Here is a 12,027-nt window from a genome sequence, read left to right as displayed (position 1 = left end):
CGCCCAGCCCTGGGAGGCGGTGATTGGTCAAAAGCGGAAGCGTTCTCGCCCGCCCCCTCACTTCAGCCTATTTTTGTTGGCGGAGACAGGGAGACGCCCCCAACTTGGGACTGCATATTAGGCACACAGGGAAGACGCCCCCTGACCGGGAACTACGATTGGCTACAGGTAGGGCCCCCCCCCCCTCTCACGAGGTCCCGCCCCTTTGCTAAGAAAAGTAAATAAAGCTCCTGGAGAATTTTGCCCGTGTTGCACGTCAACCACCACGCCGCGGGCGTAGCTGTTGGCCGGGGTGGGACTAGGCAGATGGTACCCTATGAGGTAAGGAAACGAGACCCGGCCGCGAGTTGAGGATAGGCTGTCTCTGCTAGGGGCGTGGCTTGTGGGTCTCCGCTTTCCCGCCGACGGTTGGTCACGTGACATGGGCTGGAAGATGGCGTCTCCCACGGACGGTAAGAGCCGGCAAGTGGATTGTTGGCCTGCGGTCTCTTTATTTCCTTCTCTGGGGAACTTCCACGGTTTTCACGCTCGCGCCTTATTCTTGATCCCCGATCCTTCGTCTCCCGCTTCTGTTCTCTGGGCTATGTCGGGTTTTCAGCCAGCGGGGATTTCACAGCGTCTTCCTGGGACGCCCTGGTACCGGGTCTCCTCGCTGTGTACTAGGCGGGTGAGGGAGGCCACAAACCAGAGACGCTTTCTGGGGGAAAGGACGGAGGTGGCCCCGGCCCGTCGGTGGTGCTGAGAGTTCAAGAGGGGCTACTGAGGGGAAAGGGAGCTTTCCTTTCCGGCAGGCCCTTTGGAATGTTGGTTCTGTCTCCCAAGCCCTACCGCGATTGGTGACTGACATGAAGGTCTGAGGTTCATCCCTGGACCGAGCCGGGAGAGAAACCTGCTTGTCTGCTCAGTTTAGTACCGTTGCCCTGGCAGCGGGAGATGCGGGGACCTGGTTTCCTGACCCTGAGTTGCGAGGGAATGAAAATTAGACTTGTTCATGTAGTTTCGCACGCATCTCACCCTTAATCTGTCTTTCTTCTACTTTATGTGTTGTTTCTTTAGGCTGAGGGCAGGAACAGTTCTGCTTATCTGTCGTCTAAGGTGCAGGTCACAGCAGGTGGCAATTAGGTGTTTTTGTTATACCCATATGCTTTTGCTTGCGGTTCTGCTTTAGTATTTGGAATTGTCTTTCTGTCATTATTCAATAGCTCAGTATATTCATTGTCAGCACAGTTATTCTGTTAATTTCCCCGGGCCACACCCTATTATAAATGGTAAGTCTGTCTTATTTCATAAATTTAATCCTAGGTTTTAGATCAATGTCTGCAAAGCATTTGGCCTTAAGTTAACGTTTATCCAAAAGCGAAACTGGCCTTTGGTGAGTGACCTCTAATCGCAATTACTTGGGAGATTGAGGCTGGAGGATTGTTGCTTCAGTCTTGCCTAGGGAATTGTAGGCAAAGTATGTCTCAAATAAAAAGTTAGGGTTTGGTTGGTTGGTTTTGTTTGTTTTCTTTTCTTCTTTTTCTTTTTTTTTTTTTTCCTCGACAAAGTTTCTGTGTAGCCATGGCTGCCCTGGAACTTGCTCTATAGACCAGGCTGGCCTCAAACTCAGAATCCCAGCTTTCCAGGTGCGGGGGTTTTTAAAGGCATGTACCACCACCGCCCAACTTCAAATAAAAAAAGTTTTATTTTAAAAAGTGAGGGAGGAAATGGGGCTGACTAGATGGCTCAGTGGTTAAGTGTACCTGCTGCCTTTGCAAAGGACCCAGATTCTATTTCCAGTACTGACATGCTGTCTCACAGCCCTCAGTTCTAGAGGATTTGATCTCCACGGGCGTCAGGCATGCATGTGGTTCACATAACATGCAGACAAAACAGTTAGACACAAATAAATCTAAAAACGGAAATATAAAAAGGGAGGATATAGTTCAATGCTAGAGAGTTTGAGTATCACAAACAAGGCCCTAGATTCAGTCTTTAGTTCTGAAAAGAGTAATTGGATTATTTGCAAAAATAATTACTTGCAAAAAAAATAATTAATTGCAAAAAAAAAAAAAGTTACCAGATTTTTCCCCCTTTCTTCCTTTCTTTTTTTGAGATAGGGTCTCACTGTGTAGCCCAGGTTGGCCTCAAGCTCACTATCCTTCTGCTTTCCTACCTGTGCCTCCAGTATGCTGGGATTAAAACTCGGAACCACTATGCCAGGCCTCTTGATTTTGAAGTTTTAGGTTCATCTGCAACTTGAGTTTTGAGCACATTCACATACCTTAAGAAATTGTGGGTGTTCACAAAAAAAAAAAAAAAAAAATTCTTCAGCCTGGTTGGTTTTGTTTTGTTTTTTCTCTAAAATGTCCTTTTCTCACTAGCAAAAAAAATTAAAATAAAAAAGGGTAGGGTTGGGGAAATGAAGGAAGACATTGTTTTTGTTGTTGTTTTTAAGAATGGGGGTTCATCTTGGTACCTGTGGAGGAAACAGGACTTTTAAAAGTCAATGTCTGGAAGATTGTGGTGCAAGGGCATTTTTTGCTAGATAAATGAGGTCTCTAGAACCAAAGAGCATAGAGCTCTACATAAAATCGAAGGTGTTTATGCCAAGGTGAAACTTAATTCTATTTAGGCAAGAGATGTGCTTAAGTGTATAAATTCAAACATAACACAGTGACTCCTGGAGTCAAACAAAGTCAGAACAATCTGAGGAAAGGTGTGTTGTCCTTGTAGAGATGGTGGCTGCAAAGGCCGGTGGACACAGAATTCATGTAATGCTGTATCCACATACATCTAAACTCATGAAAATTAAACAATTAAAGGGATTTTTGTTTTTAAAGAATTGGGGTCCATGCACTTTGAGATGGAGAAGATTGGGCAAGTGTAGTTTCGGTTATCGTAAGTTTAAGGGGTTTTCTCTACAGGTAAGTGGAGAGAGACATCAAGTAGACTCTTGAACATATGATTCTGAAGTTCAGTAGAAAGGTTGGGACTGGAAATGTAGTCGGTGTTGGTATATAATGGTGACAGTTGTAGAGAGTAAAGCCAGCATAGGATAAGATCTGAGTGCAGGAAACGGAAAGGAATCACTAAGAGAAGAACGAGTGAAAGCAGGGAAGAGGAGCATCACATGCTGTAGAGATGTCCCCTAAGGGAAATGAGTGGGAATAGTTAGTATAGATAAACTTGATAACAGTGGTTACGATGCATGTAAGGACCGAATTATGTTTTTTATAAGTTAAGGAAATGATAGGTCCGGAATTGCTGATAGAAGACCTGAGACTCAGGTAGTATGCAAAAGCAAGGAGCATTTATTCTGCAGATATTTTCAGCATGCTGGAGCCATCATTCCATAGAATGGCAACCCTGAAGTGAGCAAGCAGGCCTAATTTAAAAGCAGTTAGGGGAGTTCCCTAGTGTGATTAGATAATCTTTTCTTTGATTGGTTGGTGCTGACCTAGGGGGTGGGGGCCAGCTTATGATTGGTTCTGCGGTTGGAGGACTTTATGGAGTGTTCAGTAACAAAGAATCATTTTGAATTACTAGACAAAGCCTTTTTTTTTTTTTTTTTTTTTTTTTTTTTTTACTGAACTTTGATTGGTCAAATGCTTGGGGACTTATCTAAATTATTTCTGGTTTTCAGGGAGGTTATTAAGTTATTGTATCTGGTTTCCATGGACTATAGTTCCATGTTCCAAGAAATAGAAACTCATGCTTGTTCAGTCTAAGGCCACTCTTGAAGCCCATCATGGAGTTAGACTCCCCTACTAAAAAATCATTCCCTTCAGAAGAATGTAGAGATTGGGGAGATGACACAGTAGGTAAGCATGCTTGCTCTGCAAATAGGAGGACCTGAGTTTGAATCTCAGGCATTCACATAAAAACAAACAAACAAACAAACAAAAAACAAAACAAAGCAGGCATGGTTGCAGTGTGCCAGTAATGCCAGCATTGTTGGAAGAGGGAGGAACACACAGAAACAGCTGGATCCTCAGAGCTCCTTGGCTAGCCAGTCTAGCTAGCTTCTGGTTTAGCTAGAGACTGTCTCAAGACAATAACCTGAAGTGAAACAAAGACACTTAGCATCCTTTCTGGCCTTATAAGTCATATACCTGCTCATACACTCATTTCACCCATATACCAAACACATGCACATGCCCACACACACACACACATTTACTTGTTCTTTTTGTTGAGATATGGATTCTCTGTGTAGCGTTGGCTGTCCTGAATGCACTTTGTAGACCAGGCTGGTCTCAAGTTCACAGAGATCCACCTGCCTCTGCCTCCCAGAGTGCTGGGATTATAGGCATGCACCACGGCTCCCAGATGTTTACTTGTTTTACAGGACAGGATTTCATTATGTAATCCTGGCTCTCCTAGAAATCACTCTGTAGACCAGGCTGGCCTTGAACTCACAGAGATCCCCCTGCCTCTGCTTCCTGAGTGCTGGGATTAAAAGCGTGTACCAACAAGCCTGGTGCCTAAGTGTTCTTTTAAAAAGCCAAAAAGTAGAAAATTCTAGAGTAAGCTTGCTTTTTGAGTATGGGCCTAAGGTAGAAACTGATAGTACAAGAAGATTGTTTGAAATGCTTATCAAAGCAGAAGACAATGACCTATAGTCTTATAGAGATTCTCTATCCTGAGAGCTGTGACACTTAGCTGATTGTAACCAGAGGAAAGTTGAAGAGTAGAACAAATACAAGTGGATTTGCTGATACTTTTTACAAGGGCTTTTGCTGTACAGTCTGGGCTGGCCTGGAACTCTTAGCGATCCTACCTTAGTCTCCCAAATGCTGGGATTACAGATTGAATCCCCATGTCCAGCTAATACTCATTTTTCTAAGCAGTCCTTAATTTTCTTTTCAAAAATTTTATGGGTATGGGTATTTTGCTTGCATGTATGTCTCTGTACTACATGTGTTCTATCTGGAATTATAGACAGTTGTGAGCTTCCATGATGTGCTGGAAATTGAACCTGGGTCCTCTGAAAGAATGGTCAGTGCTCTTAACCACGGAGACCTAACTTTCTTAAATACTCCTTTTTAATAGAGTGGAAGTCTGAGTTTTGATGAGGGAGAATCAAATTTATTTGTACTATTTTGTGTCCTAATAGCATCAGTAATTCAGATCTCTAAACTTCTAATTGAGTGTTTCAGGCTATGTTCTTTGAGATTGAAATAATAGTAAAATATAAATGTGTTTCTCATCTCATCTTGGTGTTCTAGGAACCGATTTGGAAGCATCTTTGCTAAGTTTTGAGAAACTTGACCGTGCCTCCCCAGATCTTTGGCCGGAACAATGTAAGTTTTTACTTTTCTCATATTAGAATTGAATGCGGGAGAGTCAGTGCTCCCTTAGGAGAATTTTGAAGTGTTATCATGTATCTATGATGACTAAAGTTTTTTAATTCATTTCAGAGAGAAGAGGTTGACGTGTGGCTTAATTTTTCAGAACATTGTGAGATGAGGTGATAAGGAGCTTTTAAACAAGAATTACAGTTTTAAAGCTCCATCTGTAATAATTTCAGATTATACTGAGATGCACAAACTGTTTCTTCATCTTTTTATCTCTCTTATAAAGTTAAATACTGTTAGTAATTTTGTTCAGACTGGTTTGGACTTTTATCCTTATATAGATAAGCATATATATATATATGTATAATATATGTATTTCACACACACACAAGGGTTTGTCTTTCATAAAGATGAAGTCACTTGTATAGAGACTTCAGCCTAATTTATGTAAGCTAATAATTTGATGAATCTTTCCATGTTGATCTTTGTAGGTCTACTTTATTCTTTTAAATATTCTATAATGAGTAGGTATATTCTGTATATTTTAGTTTCTTTTCTTTTTTTTTTTTTTTAAGAATTCTGGAATCCTTTTTTTTTTAAGATTTATTCATTTATTATATATACAATGTTCTGCCTTCATGTGTAACTGCATGCCAGAAGAGGGCACCAGATCTCATTATAGATGGTTGTGAGTCACCATGTGATTGCTGGGAATTAAACTCAGGACCTTTGCAAGAACAGCCAGTGCTCATAACCTCTGAGCCATTTCTCCAGCCCTCTAGTTTTCTATATTTACATTCTATTTGGAAACCCAAGTTACCTAATTTTTATTGCATAAATCAACAAGTATCCTTGAATGTATGTCCTGTATGTAGAAGAGGATGACTGCCCGTTTTCTCATTGTTACTGCTCATTATTACGTTTAGATTTCACTTTTTTTTAAATTAAATGCTATTCATGTATGTATCAGGGTGAGGGAGGCACCCATGAGCTATGATGTACATATGGAGGTCAGAGGAGAGCTTGTAAGAGTCAGTTTTGTCCTTTTACCATAAACCTGGGAATCTACAGTTTAGGCTGTTGGACTTGTGCCTTTCCCCACTGAGCCCTAGCTTATATTTCCTAATTAATAGAACTGAACATTATTTCACTTTACATATGTAATTGTTGCTTTTTTTGCTTTTCAGGGTGATACTATCTATAAGACATTTGAGTAAATAATTTGATAAGCCAAACAAGACAACTGAAAAGAATGTTTAGTTTGCTTATTTTTATTTATTTACTTATTTATTTGTTGCCCTGGGGATTGAACCCAAGGTTTGCTGGATGCTAGATGAGCACTCTACCTACCGTTGGTCTAAATCTCTAATTGTAGAAAGGAAAGTTAAACTTCCTGATGAGAAATTGCTCACTGTTCTCTAGGCCAAATCCTGGTCCTTTAAAGCAGAACACATTGGTTTCTCAGAGAAGCTACTTCTGTCATTTTGATTTAGAGTTCTGTCTTTTTGTCTTCCTCTAGCACCTGACATTTATCCAAAATACTTAAAAGAATGTTATTGATCTGTGCTTTGTCCTCTTCTAGATTGCAAGATCCTTGAAGGCAAAACTTTTGTATTTTAAATTTTTGATTTGTTTGCTTGCTTCTGTCATTCATTCATTCATTCATTCATTCATTCATTCATTCATTCATTCATTCATTTTTGAGACAGGGTTACTCTGTGTAACAGAGCTGTCCTGGACTCCCTCTGTAGACCAGGCTGGCCTCCAACTCACAGAGATTCCTTGCCTCTGCCTCCCAAGTGCTGGGATTAAAGGCATCCACCATTATTACTCCCTTGACACCCCTTCACCCCCCAAACCCTGGCAAGACTTTGTGTTTTATTATTTGAATTCTCTGTGCCTGTGCCTCATGTTTCTTGCATGAATAACATTTTTTTTTTCTTTTCTAGTACCAGGTGTTGCTGAATTTGCAGCTTCTTTCAAAAGTGTAAGTAACAGCTGTGTCTACAGAAGGTTATCCAAAATTTGCCCTTTGATAAAATCTCAAATTTTTATATTCAAGACTAATGGCATAGTCCTTTAGTCATTTTTTTATTGTATACCTTTAAATGTATTTATATTATCATATTGTTAACTGCTGATAATCCCTTCCTCCGTTTAAATGCTTTATTTTGACATTCTGACCCTTGTCTGTTAGTTTCTTTTCTCAGCTCAAAGGCTTTATGGTTAAGCAGTTGAAATATTTGATGTAACATTGGTGTTCTGTTTACCCCAACTATAATTTTGAAACTTTTTAAAAAGTTTATGTGGAAGTTGGTTCTCTGTCTTTAGTATGTGGCTCCTGGAGTTTTAATTGAGGTCATCAGGTTTGGCAACAAGTTCACTTACCTGCTGAGCCATAACTCAGGCCCAAGGTTATGTTTGCTTAACCTTAGTCTGCATGGCAGAATTGTACATAGTTGCAAAGCTTTTCAAAGTTATTTCTTTTTGTTTTTTAATCCTTAGCTCTGTTTTTTCTCATAGTCCCTCTTAATGGCCAGGATTTGGGTTTTGCGTAGGGGTGAGCGGGGGAGATGATCTCACTGTGTCGCGTCTTAGTCACTGTTATATTGCTATGAAGAGACACCATGACCAAGAAAACTTATAAAAGAAAGCATTGAATTTGGGGTTTGATTACAGTTTCAGATATCATCATGCAGGGGTGGGGAACATGGCAACAGGTAGGCATGGAGCAGTAGCTGAGAGCTTACATCTTATCCACAAGCACCAGGCAGATGTAGAGTGAGACCTGGAATGGGCCTTTGAAACGTCAGAACAAACTCTGAGTGACACATTTTCTCCAACAAGCTCATACCTCCTAATCCTTCCCAAACAGTTCCACTAATGAGGGACCAAGTATTCAAGCATATATGCTTATAGGGGATGTTCCCATCAAACCACTATAGTAATCCAAGCTGACCTTGAACTTGTTTTTTTTTTTGCCTCAGGTTTTACTTGGATTGCAGTTTATCTAACTATGTCCATTAACATTATTTTTAGAGCTATGTAGGTGATTCTCTTATGCAACTCAATTTTAAAGCTACTACTGATATTACAAATGGGCTTTCATAATTTTAGGTTTACTTATACAAATGTGAAGATACATAAAATATTGAAAATTTCCAAAAACTTCTATAATACAATGAAATCTGGCTGGTGAAGTGGCTCAGTAGGTAAACACATTTACCATTAAGCCTGATGACCTAGGACCTACGTGTGGGAGAACTAACTCGCACAAGTTACCCTCTGACGTCCACATATCTGCTTATGGCACATGCATGTTCTATTCCCACCCTCCCATCACACAAAGAAATAAATGAAAAAATAATTTAATGATCACCTTTCAAGTGATGACCATTTTATTCGAGTTGAGTTTTATTCTACTTTCTGTCAGAAACTGTTACTGATTGTTGTTTCAAACAGTTCAGTTGGAGTCTATCATAAGAAAGAATTTTAAGTAATTTCATTATTGAACTAACTGATGCATGAAACAGTAATATTAACTGCACCAAAATTAATCTGAAACTGCCTTTCTGAGACCAACTTTATAATTGGGCAAAAGTATTATGTAAAATGACTTTTTGAAGTCAAAATTGAACCTACACACCCAGTTTTTAAAATTTTATTTATTTACTTATTTTATGTCTGGGTATTTTGCCTGCATTTTGTCTGTGTACCATATTTGTGCCTGGTGTTCAAGATCCCTTGTGACTGAGGTTGTGGATGGTTGTGGGTGCTGAGAATCAGTGGGTTCTCTGGAAGAACAGTCAGTGCTCTTGCCCGCCATCTCCTGTTTGCCAGGATTTTTGAACAGTCTGAAGACTGTGTGACAAACCGCTTTCTTAGAAGACTGTACCTGAATGGATATACTCTTGTTTTCTGACAGCCTATCACCAGCTCTCCACCTAAATGGATGGCCGAAATAGAACGTGATGACATCGATATGTTGAAAGGTGTGTGATGCTGCTCTCTACTGTCTTTGATTTTTGGTTTGGTTTGGTTTTTTGAGACAGGTTTTCTCTGTGTAACCCTGGCTGTCCTAAAACTCTCTGTAGACCAGGCCGGTCTCAAACTCAGAGATCTGCTTACCTCTTCCTGACTGCTGAGATTAAAGGTGTGTGCCATCACAACTCTCCAGCTTGTTTTTGTTTTTAACTGTGTCTCATTCTATTGCTCAGTTTGCTCTCTGAGCTCATGAGCTCAACCAGTTCTTGTGTGCCAACCTCTTAAGTATCTGGGACTAGTAGCGGCCACCAAGCTTTGGCTGTCCTCTAACTTTTGCTCTTATATGTTCGTCCTTCCACAAAGTACTGCAGTCTCTCTGTCACAGCTGCCTTACACTGTTCTCGGCTTCACACTACCTGCTTCGCTGTCTTAGTTCTTCATGGAATTCTTGCCTCTACTTTTTGCATGTGTAGAAATCCAGCCCATTCAAGAATGAGTCACTGTGAATTCCTTCACTTTTATTCTTTTTAATATTAACTTAATTATGTATAATGCTTACAGTGGACAAAAAAAATCCCTTACATAAATTTCTTCCTGAATCGTGAAGGCCCTGTTAGGTATGATAAATAACCAACGTTTGGAGATAAGATGGCCAGTATTTATAAGTTTATAAATTTAAAATTTTTGATCTTTTAAAGTCTAGTCTCCACTATAGGAGAAGTGCCTTATTTTAAAGATTTAAGCCATATATTGTCCTTTTAATTATATTAAATATTTTAAGTACTTTAAATATTTAAATACCATTAAATAACAGCTCCTTAGTGCAGCAGTTCTCAACATGTGGGTCAAGATTCCTTTGGGATTTAAACTGCTCTTTCACAGGGGTCGCATATCAGATATTCTGCACATCAGATATTTATATTACAATTCCTAACAGTAGCAAAATTACAGTTATGAAGTAGCAACAAAAATAATCTTATGGTTGGGGGTCACTGCAACATGAGGAACTGATAAAGAGTCACAGCGTTAGGACGGTTGAGAACCGAGCCATTAGTGGGTTAAGACTCATCTTTTATTTCTTTCTATCCTTTCACTTTATTTCATCAAGAATTCTATGAGCAGTGAATACTGTTGCTTGATAAATGATTTAGAATCCAGTCATAATAGAAACTTAAATTTAAAAAATCATTAATTTTATGATTTTGCTCTTTTTAAAAACATCATTCTTACAGTGTTAAGAATTGTGATGGTGATGGCGGCTCACGCCGTTAATCACAGCACTCCAGAGGCAGAGACAGGCGGATCACTCTGGGTCTGAGGTCAGCCTGCTCTACAGAGTGAGCTCCAGTACAGCCAGGGCTACACAGAGAAACCCAGTCTCAAAAATAAATAAACAAACAAACAAACAAACAAGTAAATTACAAAAAAAATCGTGGTGGTAAAGTAATAGACTGAAACTGAGGTAAAGGTCAGGGATTCTTAAGCTATTTCAGCAGCTGAGCCTGTCAAGAGAGTCGCATCTGCTCGATGCAGGTAAGACTGCAGAATGAGTGGAAGACCAGAACTTTGTTACGTGGTTTCAGAAGTAGTTCACTGTCTGCATGTTTAAATGCCCATTTCCTCCCCAACCCATGGAAAGATTGTCCAAGGCATCTCAAATTCACTGTCCTTATCATTTATATTATAAATGATAAGCATGTATTTCCTAAGAAAACTTTAACTGTTTATCGAGAGTTCACATAATGTTATGTTTTATGTAAACCGACCTCTAGTTTAAACAAGAAATTAGGTGCTGTCAAATGAAAATCTGGGGAACACCTTATATTTTAAGCAAGTATAATTAATTGTAAATAAAATAAGCAAATATTGGATTTGAAGGGAAAGTTTGGGTTTATATTTAGTTTTTGTTTTCTATAGTTGGGGACATGGTGAACAGTATTTTGTTGCTGTTATTTGGTATTAAATATAGTTGAAGTCATGGTACTTATCAATGGAGACATCTGTTTTACATGGCCAAGATGTGTCTGCAAGGTTTTCTCAAGGCTTCATATTTTAATGGTTTATTCATTTTGTGTGACGGGCAAAAGTGAGTGTTATAAACAGATCCTTGAACTAAAACACTTGGGCAGATGAGGTGACTCAGCCTTAAAGTCGCTTATCACCAACCCTGAGGAGCTGAGTTGGCTCTCCAGAACCCACAAGACAGAAGGAGAGAATTGACTCCTTCAGCTTGTTCTCTGACCTGCATATAGTGTGCACAAACACACACTAAATCAATTCAAAAATAAAAATGTTTTTAAACCCCAGTTAATGTCGAGGTGTTTTTGCAGTAGCAGAAAGCCTCACTGTTTTTGCTGAAGAGTATGTAAAATGGGAGGAGATGAAATAAGGATCTGTTTATTCAGTAAGGGATTAAACTTGAAATCCTCCCTACCCTCTTACTGCTGGCAATCAGGTCCAGGACTTCCTGTGTGCTAGGCCAGTGTTCTGACATTCAGCAGTGCCCAGCCCAACTTGAAATAGTTTATTACAAGAACAGTCAACTCAAATCAGTTGTTACTATAGACCAGTGGAAAGAAGTGATATTAAAATAAACTCTTCTGTTTCAGAACTGGGGAGCCTCACCACAGCTAATCTGATGGAGAAGGTACGGGGCCTACAGAACCTGGCCTATCAGCTGGGGTTGGATGAGTGTGAGTACCCAATTAATTTTATACAGGGTTACGTGTGTATATTCTGTTACGAGTTCTAGTTATAACTCATG

The 12,027-nt window shown here is 39.7% G+C and overlaps 1 protein-coding gene across 3 annotated transcripts in view; it reads left to right on the top strand.

The window, feature by feature from the left end:
- The first annotated feature begins 247 nt into the window (after positions 1–247).
- Positions 248–12,027, top strand: part of Lin52 (lin-52 DREAM MuvB core complex component) — a 48,752-nt gene continuing 36,972 nt past the window's right edge. For 2 of the 3 annotated variants that reach the window (XM_055592702.1, XM_055592703.1), the window contains exons 1-5: positions 248–452; positions 5,211–5,285; positions 7,229–7,266; positions 9,205–9,271; positions 11,873–11,956. In XM_055592702.1, the coding sequence (XP_055448677.1) occupies positions 422–452; positions 5,211–5,285; positions 7,229–7,266; positions 9,205–9,271; positions 11,873–11,956 (295 nt within the window). In that variant the 5' untranslated portion in view covers positions 248–421. The remainder of the gene's footprint in view (positions 453–5,210; positions 5,286–7,228; positions 7,267–9,204; positions 9,272–11,872; positions 11,957–12,027) is intronic. The other variant, XM_055592704.1, reaches the window with a different exon arrangement.

Source organism: Psammomys obesus, unplaced genomic scaffold, assembly GCF_907164565.1.
Source record: "Psammomys obesus unplaced genomic scaffold, mPsaObe1.curated_primary_1811, whole genome shotgun sequence".
Classification (NCBI taxonomy): Eukaryota; Metazoa; Chordata; class Mammalia; order Rodentia; family Muridae; genus Psammomys; species Psammomys obesus.
This window is presented reverse-complemented; position numbering and strand designations above follow the sequence as displayed.